This window comes from Plodia interpunctella, chromosome Z, assembly GCF_027563975.2.
Source record: "Plodia interpunctella isolate USDA-ARS_2022_Savannah chromosome Z, ilPloInte3.2, whole genome shotgun sequence".
Lineage (NCBI taxonomy): Eukaryota > Metazoa > Arthropoda > Insecta > Lepidoptera > Pyralidae > Plodia > Plodia interpunctella.
In genome coordinates, this window is record NC_071324.2 from 5,867,077 (window position 1) to 5,883,352 (window position 16,276).

Consider the following 16,276-nt stretch of genomic DNA (forward strand, 5'->3'; position numbering starts at 1 on the left):
TCAGGAGGAATGCAGTGAAAGCATCTTCCTGGAGTGTGATCTGGACTCCAACTTGATGGACACGTTCTACAGCGTGCTGTGACCGCCTCGGCCCCGAGCCTCGGCGACGTACCATAACGGGTTGTGTTTGCAAGTTATACACCCGACACGCTCGCTGATTGAATATTTAAGTTCACCTTTGAATCTAATCGAATAAGTAATTTTAGTGAATTCAAAACAAATCACTCTGACGTTGTTATTCATTTTCGTATTTCATATCAATAAAAAAAATTACAAATGTATTTAAATTTCGATGATATTAAATCAGTTTAGCTTTGTAAATATTTATACATTTCACAATTGCTCGGTATATGTATTGTATGCCATTTTGAAAGTATTATGAATGTTTAAGTATGTAGATGAACGATATTATTTCATACTCTGCCATATAGCACAGAATAGATTACCTATCTTAAATGTAATCCAAAAGAAAATACTGTACTTACAACATTGAACAGCATTACCAAGGAAATTGCTTTATTCATTTTTATTCATTATATTACCTTAATCTGCTAGATCAGAAACGTTTACATCTACTTATTATGTAATCATACATCTATACAATCTAATATATAAATTGATAAAATTATTTATGTACATTATCACAAATAGTATAAGAAAAACGAGAACTCTGCTGACCTTTGCTATTTAAAAAAATCACATAAATGGTTTTCAAAAATGATATTTATGAATTATGCTAGACATTGAAACCCAGCCAGGACTGAAGTATCAAGGACAAGTATATAAATTGTAAAGTGCATTTAAAAGTGATATCTGAGATACGTGCACAAACACATGCATGTCAGTGTCCTATATATCCAAATGCCATATTGATGCATGTTTGGTATTCACGGCTCGTCACTCGTGACCCGGGCCCCGCGTGACCTCGGATGCAGGCCACTCTCACTGAATAAACACATTAAAATTTCATGATTCAATTTCTCACTTTCGTGTTTGTTCGAAATTCGATCGGATAAATTTGCGAAACAGCAATTACTTTCCAAGAATTAATAGTTAACAGACTCTTTCATCAACCACATCGTATAACGCTTAAAATTATTGGCTGATGCTAAAACTTACATTCAACACCAAATAGTAAAATATTTTTTTATTAGCAAAAAAGCTGCGTATTTTTTGTATGTCTTATTTTTGGCGCAAAAGCGACCGACCCTTAGATCGTCTCTCCATCTTGTTCGCAGTCTTCCAGATACAGAAATAGAGGAAGACCGCTTTATGGAATCAGATACCACGTGTTTCCACTTATTTCTCTTCAATTTGATTATTTACTTCAAGTCCTGTGCACATGTTATTAATTTATTTATTATCCCAAATAATCAGTAATATCTAAGAGTATGATAAATACGGTAAAAACAATTTTGTAAACGGTAAACGTGACGTGGGTAACGTTACAAAAGTAATTTGCAATTGCTCACAATATAGTATCCTGAAGTCAGCACAGTACCCTCGTAAGCTCTAAGTATTTTTAAATATGATCAGTTAATTTATTGATAAGTAATTAGGTATGAGAGCAAGGAATATCCAAGATATTAGTTATCCGTAATTACTGATTTATGATAATGTTAGTCGATAGATTAGTCTATAGTCTAGGTATTGTGTGCGGATCTTACGACCTCTGCGCTGTTGTAAATTAATTTTAAATTTATTGTGCACGTCTTTTTTCGTAAGCCATAATGTTGATAAAAAATAAACTTATAACTATATAAGATTCCACTAGCGGACCTGTAGGTCGTTTAGTCCGCAAGCGCAAAACATACACTTTCTAGTCTCGATATACTACAGTTGTTTAATTCTGAAATAACACAATACATATACATAAGCTTAGAATGATCTTTGTATATTCTAAACGCTTTGATGTAATATGATGCGATTGTATTGAATGTATATTTGTTGTAGATTTACATAATTAAAAATAATTTTATCTTACAAAATGTTGTAGTAGTAAAATAAATGCGAATCAGCCTTATTGCCTCCGTCCAGTGAAACAAATATGGCTCCACCACAGTGCCTTGCGAGTTCATACAATTGTATCTATTAAAATTAGGATGTAATTATCATAAGCAGGTCGCACCTTGCCGTTCTCGCGAAAGAGGACAAATTGCTTGATATCCCCGGGGAAATCATTTCAGGTGACATTGCATGTAATCGTGCTTTACTTGAATGCATAATTATAATCATATCTACTTGAACGTAAGAACACATTGCCATCACAAATAGTCACTAGTATCGTGCTACATACGCTCCCTTGCTATGTAAAATGACGCTTAAGTTTTGTGTTATTTTTATTTTTTAATCTGTAAACCTCTAAATTATGTTTGACCTCAAAAGTCAGCGTTAGATTGTCTTATCTATTACCAAAAGCTGGCAATCAAAAAGGTAATGGACGAAATATGGAGGTTCATGTTACCTAAATCCAAATTTCAAAATTACCTAAAATATCTGCAGATATAATCTGATGCTGGATTCTTACTGTTTAATTACTTTTTAAACCATAAAAAGTAATTAAACAGTAAGCTAGCGTTTCTGCTATAAATCTCTTCACTTTGAGAAGCGGTTGAAATTATACTTCCAGTGTTTTCCATCAACATTAAGTTGGTACTCAATTTTGAATACTGAATTACCTACTTAAGAACCTACAACAAAAAGTCTTCAACTTCTATGAATGCCGTTAATGATATTTTCCCATTTACTTAATGCATGACAGTATACTGGACATTTGTATTAATAAAATACCTATCAAGACCGGTCCTGCATATCCAGACCATGTAGTTTTAAACAATACATTTATACAAATGAGCAGTAGTATTTTCGTCTGCTTGGCTTCTATTAGTGGCAGTCACAATCTAAGTACTTATGTAGGAATATAGTTGGAAATACACTGGAATCAACAACGTTATGGGACGTAGCGAGTAGATTCGTTTAGTGTACTCGATCTTGCCACTCTCTCTTGCATTTAGTTGTGAAAGTACTTACTTGAATTTACTTGTGTAATTTTTATTGAGAAGTAATGTGTTTAAGCCAAAATATTTATGAATGCTAGATTCAACGTATTTTATTAGGTTTGACTGAATGGCGGCACATCCTTTTAAAATGATAATCGACAGACCAAATTTTTAACATATCGGTACCCAAGTCCTATCAATAATATATATAAATAGGTACATATATTACATCTACCTAAAATAAAATATATAATAATAAATTTTAAAATTAATGTTAAAATATTGATCAACGATTTGTTCAGTATGTGAGAAACGTCTGTTGAAATGTTACTCAGAGAGCATTTAGCCAAAGACAAATTTCATGAATAAAGCGCAGGAAACTTATCTATAATATCACGAAAATATGAAATAAAGCTATTTTAAGTAAAATATCATCAAGAGAGTGTTTTTAAAAATAAATATAAATAAACTACATATAAGGTAACTAGATACCACACTGCAATAATAAATTATTATAATTATTTTGTTAATTATTGAACTATTTAAAAACATAGGCTAATAAGCTGTCTTATGCTATCCGATTAAACACAAATCGACAGCTGAAGTCTGTATATACATGATAGTCGATATCGAGCGACTTCCGTTGTTAAAATACAGAACGCTAGAGAACACTATAGAAATACCACAGACAATAAATAACTAAACTGTCGATACCTAAGTACGATCGTGTCTCATTTGTTTTTTTTTTTTATTAGTTCAATAAAAAACAGTTGATTCTTTTTGTTGATTCGTTTTCTTGAACATCTGAACAAGAGACACTTTTCCTTAGCAGTTCTCTCTTATTCATTCAATATTAATAAATAAAATTAAAATCTATTGCCGAGATACAATTCGTTATCAAATACTCTATCGACGTTTAGCGCAATCTGAACAAATTATTGTTATAATTAGGTATCACATACTTCAGCTGCAGAGGATGTGCCGAGCGATTAAGGTTCGTAAAGCTGAGCAATTGCCATATCGTGTCTGTAGATGCCATATTTTATTAATTAGTCTTATGAAGAGACCTTAGTCATAAGCGCCTTTGTATAAAATCATGTACCGATACGGTCCACGTCTCCAGCTGTGAAAGGACTTGAATTATATTGCAAGTTGTAATTTGGAAATTGAAAAGTTGTATTCAACTTTAGTTTTTAGTTAGTTATTGGTTCCATTTCTTAGCAGATTTTCTTTGGTTAAACCATTGATAAAGGGTTACACCGTCTCGAAGTCCTGTCCGCAAGCTCATGTTTATGGATCGTATTGTATTGTACCTCATTTTCAGCTCTTGCTTATTCCTTGTACGTACTTATTGTTTCATTTTTAATTTTATTATTGTTTGTAGTATTTTAATTTTACATAATGGTACTCTAGTACCTGGTTAAGTATGTTGACTAAGTCACAAATAATTTATTACCAATGACAATTTTATAAATTCTTTTTATACATTTTACTTACTGTGTACCTATATTTTTTGTATAGTTTAAGTGTAGGTAAAAACATGAGATATATATTTTGATGAAATAGCTATGACTTACGTGTTTATTGTAATATTAGGAGTTGCCAGAAGTGTGATTTACTAACATTTTGTGTTATTATTGCAATGTCATAGATTTTATTTTTGTTTACATGATGATAAGTTTTACTACCTTCTTATGTTCTTAGGCCTAGCAATCACTTATATGATTTTGTTATGTTTAACAACTGCTTGAAACTACAATAAAATTACTACCTAGTAGTAGTTTCAACATCTATCATCTATCATCTATGTCAATATCATGGAATACCTTTAACTTTTTAAACATTTAGGTTTTAAAATTATACTTGCAGTTTCAATCATGATTCACTTCCAGACTTTAAGTACATTTTTGTAGCTTGTTTTGTGTCCCTCTGCTGGAAGACAAAATAAACTTATGAAAGTCAAAAGGAGCGTTTGCCTCCACTTTTGTCTTTCATAGATTTCTGTCTAGAGCTGTTTGTTACTGACCGCGCTGAAACTTATATGACGCAGGCGTCGAGGTAGACCGTGAACAAGATGGCGGGACGATAGACAAGTTTCAGCGCGGTTGACTACCAACGACTAGAATCTTATGTGAACTCTATGTCAAATCTTGTGCCCTAAGAGGTTACATGCACACACACAGAACTGGGTTTACGCCGATCAAATGAGATGTTTACACCTTATTTAAGGCCAGGCGTATACCCGTCTATACTCTCTTTACTAGTGTTCCGGTAGTGACACTTCTATGTTATATTACAATGGAAACAATATATAGCTTTTTCGCGCTTCCCGGTGTGTTAGTTTCCCATTCCATGAGAGCTAGGAAAAATATTTCTAAATTAAACATTACCGGAACCGGAATTAGTACAAATTAATTGAATGCATCAATTACACATGCACTAATTCTGAATATAAATATTTTTACTCTATAAATTTACCGAAATATCAGAAAATTAAAATGCAACTTCACTGTGTAACCTGAATATCGAGAATTGGTAGAAAGAATTGAAAGTATTATCTGATAAAATGCGTAAGCGCACACGAGCTTTGAATATGTTCCAATGTATTCTATATATAGTCTATGGATAGGTAGGTACAGGTACTTACCTACGGACTGTTCTCGCGAGAGTGGTTTAAAGTGCCTAATCCGGAACTTCTCAAGGCGGCATCGGTGAGGTTGCACAAATACATATCTACATATCTAAAGGCATTGTAAACTACTAATATGAACATGACTATTATATATACTTATGTTATATTGCAACTTTCACATTTGAGAACAAATTAAATTTAGTCACATGTATATTGGCTTCTTATTACTCACTGCTACCCTATTCTCGCTTTCCCACAAGATTGTTCAAACCAAATTTTCTTCTCTATCTCATTTTTGCGTGTTTCCAGTTACCTATATTGGGGCTGTGATGCCCCAAAGCCCAAAGGGTTCGTGTAAAAAATAATAAGAAAATTTAGAAGATTTTGCTATGATTTTACAACCGGTCACATGCCTGACGACAACCCTCTTTGGGAATACTATTGTTGTCTATAAGATTATATATCCCTTAGTCGTCTTGTACGACGTCCACGGAAGGACATGAAGTGGTCCTAATCTAGGGCGGGACCACTCGCCTCAAATAAAAATTTATTCTATTTCTAGTTAAAGGGATATAAGGCCGGCAACCTAACCTATAACTATTTACGCTTAACTGCATCAATAATACCGCCCTATAGCCTAACTAAGGAATGGAAACGAAATAAGTAACTTAACGCCGCTACGATCTTAATCGAGACATTGCAACTACCTCTTAAGGTATAGACTCAGTTATATAGTAACAAGGGCCTCGATCTCAGTCTGTCGGTCAGCAAGCGTCATATCGACGCGGTGCTAACTAAAGAACGGTAACACCCCTAACCGCCAGTGCAAACACGGCACCGTTACCACCCACTTTATAAATAAGTTGCTAACATGACTACTCTCATTTCTGATGGAAAGTGTGCGGAACTTGCAGTGTTCCGCTGTCACCATGTTCTAATAAACCTGTCAATAGTCAGCATCATGGCTTGTAAATACTTGTGGATTGTCATTATAGCGATGGCAGCCGCCGTCGCTGCTTATTCTGTTGGTGGTGACGACCAGGACAACTACCTAAACGAGCTTGACGACGATTTGGAAGAACATGGCGGGAGGAAAGGAAAAATATGTGAGTACCTAAGCCTTTTAAAACATACTTTCTCTTATCAAATTACTATCAAGCGGCGCGAAATAAAAACTGGGGATCTATTTCAAATTTTGGTATTTATGTATATGTTGTGAATGATTAAAAATTACCTATTATAAAAATACTTAGCTAATGGCTCTTCGGGCTAAGAATTTTTAATGTAACTTGAATGCAAAAGATTTGGTCTATTACCTTTTTGTACAATTATTGAATAGTTAGATCCGTTTTCAATAACAAGCTTAGCGAGTTGTAGAAAAATATATTCTTTCAATTACCTTCTAGTTTCCTTTTCTAGAAAAGTTAGGCATCGTCATATGGTTCCGCACAATATGTTCACTGTATCTTATAGCTCTGACGTCCATTATCCATACATACCTATCCTATTATCCTTCTATCGCGTGTGTGTCTGAACGGTTTTCATCAACAGATAGTGTGATTCCTATATCTGTTGATGAAAAGGTTTAGGCGTACAATTTATAATATACATATAATTATCTGGGGGCACGGCTGTACCATCCTTTTCTCGAAGCAATTCAGGCCAATTTCGAACCCCAATAACTTCGTTGTGAATAAAACAGGAAGCCTGCATTTTCAGTAATTAAGCAGGTATTGTATAAACACTGTAAATTTCAAATTTCATTCAATTTGAACCAGTGGTGAAAGAGTTTTAACTTGTTAAAGTTTCTTGATTTTGTAACTCATTCACTCACTCACTCATTGACCGATAATCGAAAGTCTAAGGCACTTTTAGCAGACATAGAAGCTTCAAATTTAGAATATAATTAGTGTTTAAATCAAGGAAAAACCAAAAAAATTATCGACTTGATAACATGGATCTCACATTTTTTTATAAAACTGAGCTACGAGACTTGAGTTTCTTACAGCATGTTTTTGATGACATATTATTTTCTTGATGATATTCAGGGAGTAATAATGATCATCAAAGACTGGTACAACACATCGGAGGTTCGAACTTGAAAGCTTCCCTAGTCACTTGACACAAATTGACCTTCTTTACATTAACCTAGGTCTAATCAGTTATCTATTCAATGTAAATGCTATAAAATTAGTAGGTACTTATACCAATAACATAAGTCAAGGCTTGAATTTACTTTGGAGTATATAATTTATCCCTGTTGTAACATTTCTGCCGGCTGTCTAAAGGTAGATTATTTATATTATAATAAAAATTTGCAATATTGCAGTATTTCCGTTCGTGAGCATCGTTCGGTTCGCGAACACTGACTGCTCGACGTCAAGCGCGTTCAACGGCACATGTCTAGCTCGGCGGGAGTGTAACAATCTGAATGGAACCATCACTGGGAACTGCGCCTCAAGGCGAGGCAGGTGCTGTGTGGGTAAGTGCGCAAGTACTTATGTAGATGACCTTATAGGAAACAGTGGTTTTCTGGCATAAATACACTACGTTCGTTCTATGTTAAATATCAAATTTTAATTCTAATAATTTAGATATTGACATGTGAACGTCAAATATAAGATATAAGTTGCGTTGCTCTTTCCTAGCTTTTGATAAATTAATAATTCAGGATAGAATTTGCGTTTGTTTACTCAAAACAGTGACGCGATCGTGCGGAAGCACTACAAATGTGAACAACACATACTTCACGAGCCCCGGATACCCCGCCGCGTATGCGGGAGGAGCCGCATGCAGCATCATAGTCAACCGCTGCAACAGCGGCATCTGCCAGGTTGGTTAAACATACTGTTCTTAATCACGCCATTGTTACTACACTATCCAGATACAGGGTGCAGGTGAAAGTGTACGTAGGACACCACATTAAGTGTGCTTGGTTTGACTCTCCTCCCAAGTGTCAGAGCGTGAATTATTTCTGTAACACTTATTAGGGTAAAAACCCCTTTTTTGCCTTTACCACTTATGATAGTGTACCAGATATACTTTTCTGTATGAACTATGCATGTGTTCGTAGGTACACTCACAGTACCTAAGTATACATCTACAAATAGACATTATTGCCTGTCTGTAACAGATATTGACACTTTAGTTGAGTGAGTTGAAAACAGATTGAAAGGTTAACAGTGGGCGAAGTGGATGAGCATTTCACTCCTCACCAACTAAACGATTCGAAATGAGACACTGCGAACCAATCACAATTGCGCCATTGTGACGCAACGACAACCACTCTGCAATATAATTGGTTCGCTGCGTCTCACTTCGAATCGATTCGATGGTGAGATGTGAAATGCTAACGCGCACAAACCCCAGTTTATTTCTAATTGAAATTGAAAAATCATTTATTAGTAATTTTAATAAGCCATCACAGCACACCCCATATCCATAGCGATGAACTTTTGAAGTCTGTTTGAGCTACCACGAATTCTGCTTAGGAGGGACGCTGAATTTTTCCTGAGGAGTGAAGAAAAACTCCTGCCTCCGCGAACATTGATGAGGCGCTACGGAATCGTGGCAGCCCCAACAGTACCCTGAAGGCATTGTTATATGGATATTTCTAAACGCACGCCGAAAACGTAAAGGATTCCAAAGTAAATTAAAGAAGTCAACAATCCTGGATTAATTGTATTGTAGCTGCGCATTGACTTCACCGATCTGACGCTGGCTCAGCCGGACGGCGACGGTAACTGCGTGACAGACTCCATCACAGTGACGGGCGGCAACACTGTCGTGCCCACGCTCTGCGGCGACCTCACGGGCCAAACCATTTTCGTGGACTTCAATGGAAACACTGCCATCACCATCACTGTCAGTGCCACGCTTGCCACCACGTTCTCTAGAAGGTGGAACCTCAAGCTTATTCAGCTGGGCTGTGACTGCCCTGGCATTGGTAAGATAAAATAATGCTAGTTTTTCAGGAGCAGTTAGATTGTTATTATTGGTGGTTATTTTAATGAAACATTTTCAACGCCTTTACGGAATGCAATAGTGGAGCTCTGATAGGTGCGGGAACGAAAAGCTGCTAAATCGGGGCGGGGAATAATTAACACTGATACAGCATCACGTCACATTTTTTGTAACAACACTGCCTGGATTGTAAACGTTGGCGACAATATCGCCTTCAGCGAGTCTGTCGAACAACTGTATAAATCTCAACTTTTGTAAACTACACAATATTCAATTGGCCTAAGGAGCGACCTAATAATCTAGTTTTATCCAATATGACCTAAGCACCCAACGGCTGCCTGCAGTACTACACGGGCATAACGGGCACTATCAGTAGCTTCAACTACGGGGTTGCAGCTAACACGGCTCTATCAGCCTCGCTTGTCACTGGGACGCGACAGATCGCCAACCTCAACTACGGCATCTGCATCCGCATGGAGGCCGGCTACTGCGCCATTCAGTATGCACAAGTAAGTAGCATTAGTAGGTTGTGTTCTACTTTTATCAAGTGACTAGGAACCACTGTAGAAAGCATAGGTACTTAAGTGCGAGAATATAGCATAGCATGTGCATAGGTACTTAAGTCTATAGATTTAGAATACAGAATCAACGAAAAATTTGCCAGGAACTTATTCAGATTTTTTTATTTACCGCGAGGTAACTGTTACTTATAACTTTAATTGTCTATTCATACATTTATTTCATCATCGTTTTTCGTCTAGGATCGATATTAACAGTAATGTCGTCACTATATAGTATTAAAATATAATAATAAAACACCTGGGAATAGGGTGAAAGGTAATGTTAATGGGACGATCACTCGTCTGGTGCCTGAACTGGCGTCCACAACCAGGAAATAATAATATTAAACCATAGACAAACGACGTGTTCTCGTTCACGGTGACGGGCGACGTGGAGGGCGCGGACAACACAGTACTGGGCACAGCCCTGGGTGCTGTCAATGACGGCGCGTGCGTCTCCGACTTCGTGGTCATCCCAAACCCCACCGTAGTGGCCACCGGCGCGGCCGTCGGCACCGACCGCTTCTGCGGCATCGGCTTCGTCACAGTTCAGAGTAAGGAAAAATCATAATTTAAACTCTAATCTTTGTAGGTTTGTTATTGTTTTACGTAACTACGCATAGGTAACCATTCGAGATTACTTGTTTTTAGGTCTAGCCGAAATAGGACTCAACCTAGCTCTAGATTACGTCTGAAATAAATAATTATTTATTAATTTATTACAGGTGGGGCAAAGCCGTTTGTGCTGTACGTGGTAACCGACGCTAACGAGGGAGCCACCGCGACGACCCCGCCTGACATCGCTAACCGGGGCTTTACACTCACTTACACGCAGGTGGCATGCTGAGCCCGCGCGTAAAGCCTCATCTCATCCATTGAACTGCAGCAACAGATTTTTAGGGTTCCGTAGTCCTACAGATAGGGACCCTTGTCCGTCTGTCCGTCCGAGACGTATGGACACCTCCGCGTTCTAGGACAAAACTATTTAGTACTAATATAAATATAATATAAATATACATCAATATTGTAAATGGGGAAAGTCTGAGATATTCCTCGGTCTTGCAATTATATTGATGAAGCCCGGAATATTAGGATTTCATCATACTTCATCACATCACATCACTTATGACCTCGATGGCTCAGTGGTAAAGTGCTTTCCTGTGAACCGAGAGGTCCCGGGTTAGATCCCCGGTTGGGTCATGATGGAAAATGATATTTTTCTGATTGGCCCGGGTCTTGGATGTTTATCTATACTATATATTTATTTGTTATAAAATATAATATCGTTGAGTTAGTATCCCATAACACAAGTCTCGGTCAACTTACTTCAGGGCTAGCTCAATCTGTGTGATTTTGATTTGTCCTAATATATTCAACGCGAATGATGTAATTTGGGTAGGGTATACGGTAATAAGGGTATACAAATTAATCACCTCGACAAAGTGGTCAAATAAAATAGAACTTTAAGTATACCTCCCTACTCGTGAAGCAGGAATGACTAGTGGCAAAAAATATAATTCCTTACATGTATCAACATATATGATATATATTTAGTGTCAAGTTAAAAGTTAAGTAAGAACTTGAAAAGGGGACATCAATGCGTATGGCAATTGTCGTTTTCTTTTTGAATAATGTTTATGTGTGCAAATTAAATAAACCTTATGTAAGTAACTTGTCCAGCTTTATTTCTATAATTTCAATTTCACTACTAACAGGAATTACATATTGCGGTGACAATTTATTTAGTAAGAAAATATATCTTCAATGCAATATATCTAATAACAACAACGAAATACGTAATCACAAATAAAAATAACACTAACATTTGAACCTTTGGCAAGGTTCGTAACCTAAAAATATAATAGAATTATTTAACTTCAACAAAATTACTTTAAAACATTTTCAAAGGCACGATGAAAAAAATATTGTACTGTTAAAATGGTTATCTAAATTGCTTTATCAAAGTGCGAAAGAGTACACGATGAGATCATGCAAGTGCATGGGCCGCAATGACTTTACCCATTTTGTCGCTAATCGTGTTCTTTATGTCGTCATACCAAACGCCTATGTTCGTATGGCTCCTCAGGTCTTGGAAAGCCTCGCAACCCTCGATGCTGCTCAGAACACCGTACACACTGACGTCGGCTAGGTTCGGCTCATCTCCGCCCAGGAACCGAGTGCCTTTCTTCTTGATCGCACTCGTCCATTGGTTGGCGGCGTCGTATAACGACTGTCGAACGTCGTCTTTGATATTATGTCTGAAAATTTAATATGCGATGCTTACGTAATTATAAATGCCACATTTTTGAAGAAGCGTGGAGCCTTGTTGCCATTTCTCTAAATTGAGTCACAAAACGCAGGTTCAAACCTGTTCAAACATGTAGTTGAATGGGGGAGCATTTAATTATGACTGTGCACAGTTGATACAGCGGGTCTTTCTCTATTCGACCATGATCTCAACGTTTTCTTTTTTACATTTTTAATAGGCTTTAATAGCTATTTCCCGTGTAAATAATCTCATGGAATTAATATAAACAAGATACTAATACAGAATCACGTCTTTTACATATAAGCTCAAATGTATCGCACCATACCACCACCATACCGCATAAAAATTCGATTTATTTGCTAAAAAAGGATGTAAAATATAAAACACTGTACCTAGCTTTAAGTCTTTTAGAAATGATCCACATAGCCACAGAGCCGACGTAAACCATAAGGGCGCACTCCCAGTTGGGAAAAGACTGCTTCCAGCCACCCACTTCTTCAAACCATTTGAATGTCTCCAAGGATTCTCCAAACGTTCTGTAGACATTGGGCGATAACGTATGAACAAGAACGCGGTCTGCCCACTGACGCCATTTACGCTCTTCTCTGTAACAAACAATAATGGTAAGCCCTCTTGCATGATAGGAAACGACACAATTTAAATGAGTCTTTCGGAATTTCTTCTCAGAGCTGTTGTTTTAAAATACCAATACTTTGTAGCTTTTTTGAGAAATAACTATCTAGTGTGATTTAAAAAAGTGCCTGTGAAATTAAAAGTACATAAAAAGGCCCTCTTGAATCCTCTGAAGGTTTTTCTTCTTAGCAGTGATCATCATCATTTTCTTCTTAGCAATGCTAGTATTTGTTGGATATGAAAATTGTAGTATTAGATATTATAAAATTGAACTTCCTGTGAAGGTCTCTTAGTAATTGATTTAAAGACTATTTAATATTGGAACGAAAAAATAAATCAATAATACACTAACGCTTCTTCACCCCGCTCTCTTCCATCAGGTACAGCCGCATTGTGCATTATAAAGTATTTATTTGCTATGTCTGTAGTTTCTTTTCCATCGTCACTGACAAATCTGGTGTTGGGATAAAACTTGATAACGTCCTGTACTGCTTGCGACTTGTCTCGCATGTATGTCTCCAAAATTGACATGATCGCAGTGCTCTCCATTAGTTGCTGAGAAAAAAAATATTTCCTAAATCAGTCCAGATGTCTTATAACATGTAAAAAATATAATAATTAATTGAAACGCCACTCTATATTTTTACAAATATCACATTTTTATCTATGATGTTGTGATTTTGAGCTCTTTGAAAATACGTGCCTATTAAATAAATTTATTTCTAAAAAACTCATAATACATACTTGATATCCTTCATCTACTTTAACCAGCACAATTGGTACTTTTTTGTAAGAGGACCATTTGATTCCCTGCCGCAAGACAGCATCCACCTCCACTATGTCGTAGCTGATACCACGAGAGTCAAGGTAGGCTCGTACTTTGCAGCAGAATGGACATGTTCTGTACTGGAACAGGACAAGCTGAAGATTGCTCGTGTCGCCATCATTCACTATCTGAAACAAATTTCAAATAAGTATTCATAATTATCTGGTATCTGTAAGACTTCAAAGCACAGAACCCTCTTTAAAAATGAAACTTAACATTTAGAGTTTCTGCTGCGGTTTGTGACTGGTCCAGTCTTTTTAATAATGAAATATTGGTACAGAAAAGGTTATTAACCTAACCTATGTAAACAAAATACTAATGTTGAACATTACATAATGATTGGCTGCATTAAGGGTGTGTAGCTAAAAACTATGTCCAATGACTTGTCCAGTCATGCACCTTTTCATGAACAGTTGCATAAGCTTTTGCATAGATTATCATAGCTGTCGAAAGAAATGGCAATATGTTTTGTCCTTTAGCTCGAATGCAACAAGTATGATGCAAATCTACAATAAAGCAGAGCTGACAAAAGTTTGAACTAATAACAATTTGGTCATGTGTTTTTATAAACATGTAAAGTCAACAAGTGTATTTCAATTCAATACCCATTATTGCGTAAAGTGTGAAATCAATAAATCACTTTGCATTCCGAGTTGGTAGGTTTATTAGGATTAGCTTGTGATCATCCCATCCCATTGGGAGCTAGAGAAGCCAGCTCTGGATTTTAAACTTAACATGTCCCTACTGTCCCCATATTAACTTTATTTAGTAAATGATAACTTAATCTTATAAATGTGAAAATATTTTTGTTACCTCTGCATTATCTACTCTATCATTATTGTTGAAATTTTGCATACTTGTAGTTTAAAGAACAGAGAAGGATATAGAGGGAATTCATATGGGCAGGGGCAAAAGCTAATAAAAATACAATACAAATTTGGCAACTAAGTTTGTGATAGTTATATATTTATACTACATACAATAACTATAAAATTTTATAATATCAACTTTAAAAGATAAGATATGCACATATAATCAAGATCAATGCTAATTAATTTGCCATTGCTATTGAAATTTAACAAAAGAGGAAATCTTATAGAACTGTGATTTTAATGTATGAAACCATGAAAGTGTGACACAAGTATTTTGCTTGTATGCATACATGATAAAATATCAACTGTAAGTCTGCCCAGTTATCTGGGCTTGAAAACTTAAGATTTTTGTCTACATACAACATGTATTTTTATGGAAAGCAAATGTCAGACAATTGTAATTTTACATCTATACATTTTAGTACATACTTTTTTAAGTACTAAAATGTATTGTTTTTTGTAGCTATTACATATATACAGTCACTTGATTAGTGGCTAGTTGGACATTTGCTAAGCACTAGGATTGTATGTTGGCTGTCAAACCTTACATAGCTTGAAGCATATCTATCATATAGCATATCATATATAAATATATTGAAGAAATTATATGTCCGAAAATCAGGATATTCCCATAAGTGGATGGATTGGATACCTACTGCTGATGAAGAGAAATATGTATTATGATATTTAATTTAGATCACCATAAAGTGCAAAGCTATAGACAACTACAAACTAAACAGGAAAATGAATTCTCAATTTTAAATGATTTTAACTTTGCCTGTGCCTGAAAAAATTAAGAAGGCTGATAGTCGGTGCTGGTAGACAGATAATGTTAAACAATTGAGGAGCTTCTTACCCTAGAATGCGGTGTATACTCTGGAAGTTGCTCTAAAAATGGATATGCTAGGTCCTCCACTGATGCAGTATTTTTCTTGGTATTTATTTTATAATGTGTATAACCTCCATAGCCAGCACCTATCAGGAGCCCGACGCTGGCACTCACCAGGGTCAATTTGGCTGTTGACCTTGGAAGCCGGCTTTTGGTGGAATATAAAATTCGGGACAAGTTAGCGTTTTCTTTCAGTGAAGGAAAAATCACTTTGCGCAATATAGTGAACGTCGGGCGCCACATGATAACATCAATACATAGAAAAGAAATATTATGATTTAAGAACTTAGAATACGCAGCAGGAAGAATGGAAACACACGCGACTTAAATTAAAAATATTGCTTTTGCGTTGCGTTGTCCTAGCGAAATAAATGCAGCTAGGTATTTCACGATCGAAGCCTGTTTTGTATGTCTGTGCTCTGTCTTTAGATTTTTTTTACACCGACTGAGGAATAACTAGGAAGAACAAACTTCCGAAATGAACGAATAGGAAATTTGACAGTTGCGTTGCACAGACAAAAAAATATATTTCTTTTATCTATGATGATGTAGTGATGTTGGTATCTAGTCCAATAACTAAAAAAAACTTCGTCTTCTTTGAAAGACAAAAAGCTATTGATGTCGGGTTAGCGT

At 36.1% G+C, this 16,276-nt stretch overlaps 3 protein-coding genes across 4 annotated transcripts in view; 2 read left to right on the top strand and 1 right to left on the bottom strand.

Annotated features, from left to right (window-relative positions):
- The window catches only part of LOC128683098 (dendritic arbor reduction protein 1-like), a 63,014-nt gene extending 57,172 nt beyond the window's left edge, over positions 1 to 5,842 (top strand). For both annotated transcript variants that reach the window (XM_053768347.1, XM_053768348.1), the window contains exon 8: positions 5 to 5,842. The gene's annotated coding sequence lies outside the window, so the exon portion shown is untranslated. The remainder of the gene's footprint in view (positions 1 to 4) is intronic.
- Positions 5,843 to 6,529: 687 nt separating this feature from the next.
- LOC128683128 (uncharacterized protein) lies at positions 6,530 to 11,828 on the top strand. The gene is made up of 7 exons (XM_053768400.2): positions 6,530 to 6,737; positions 7,961 to 8,113; positions 8,334 to 8,464; positions 9,322 to 9,577; positions 9,919 to 10,103; positions 10,510 to 10,708; positions 10,880 to 11,828. Exons 1-7 carry the CDS (start codon positions 6,593 to 6,595, stop codon positions 10,999 to 11,001), a joined length of 1,191 nt encoding a protein of 396 aa, XP_053624375.1. The 5' UTR covers positions 6,530 to 6,592; the 3' UTR covers positions 11,002 to 11,828.
- On the bottom strand, positions 11,814 to 16,151 carry Su(P) (Suppressor of ref(2)P sterility). The gene is made up of 5 exons (XM_053768401.1): positions 15,611 to 16,151; positions 13,801 to 14,010; positions 13,409 to 13,611; positions 12,816 to 13,028; positions 11,814 to 12,412 (listed from the first exon to the last, which is right to left on the bottom strand). The coding sequence occupies exons 1-5, from the start codon at positions 15,884 to 15,886 to the stop codon at positions 12,142 to 12,144; spliced, it is 1,173 nt and encodes a 390-aa protein (XP_053624376.1). The 5' UTR covers positions 15,887 to 16,151; the 3' UTR covers positions 11,814 to 12,141.
- Positions 16,152 to 16,276: the final 125 nt, after the last annotated feature.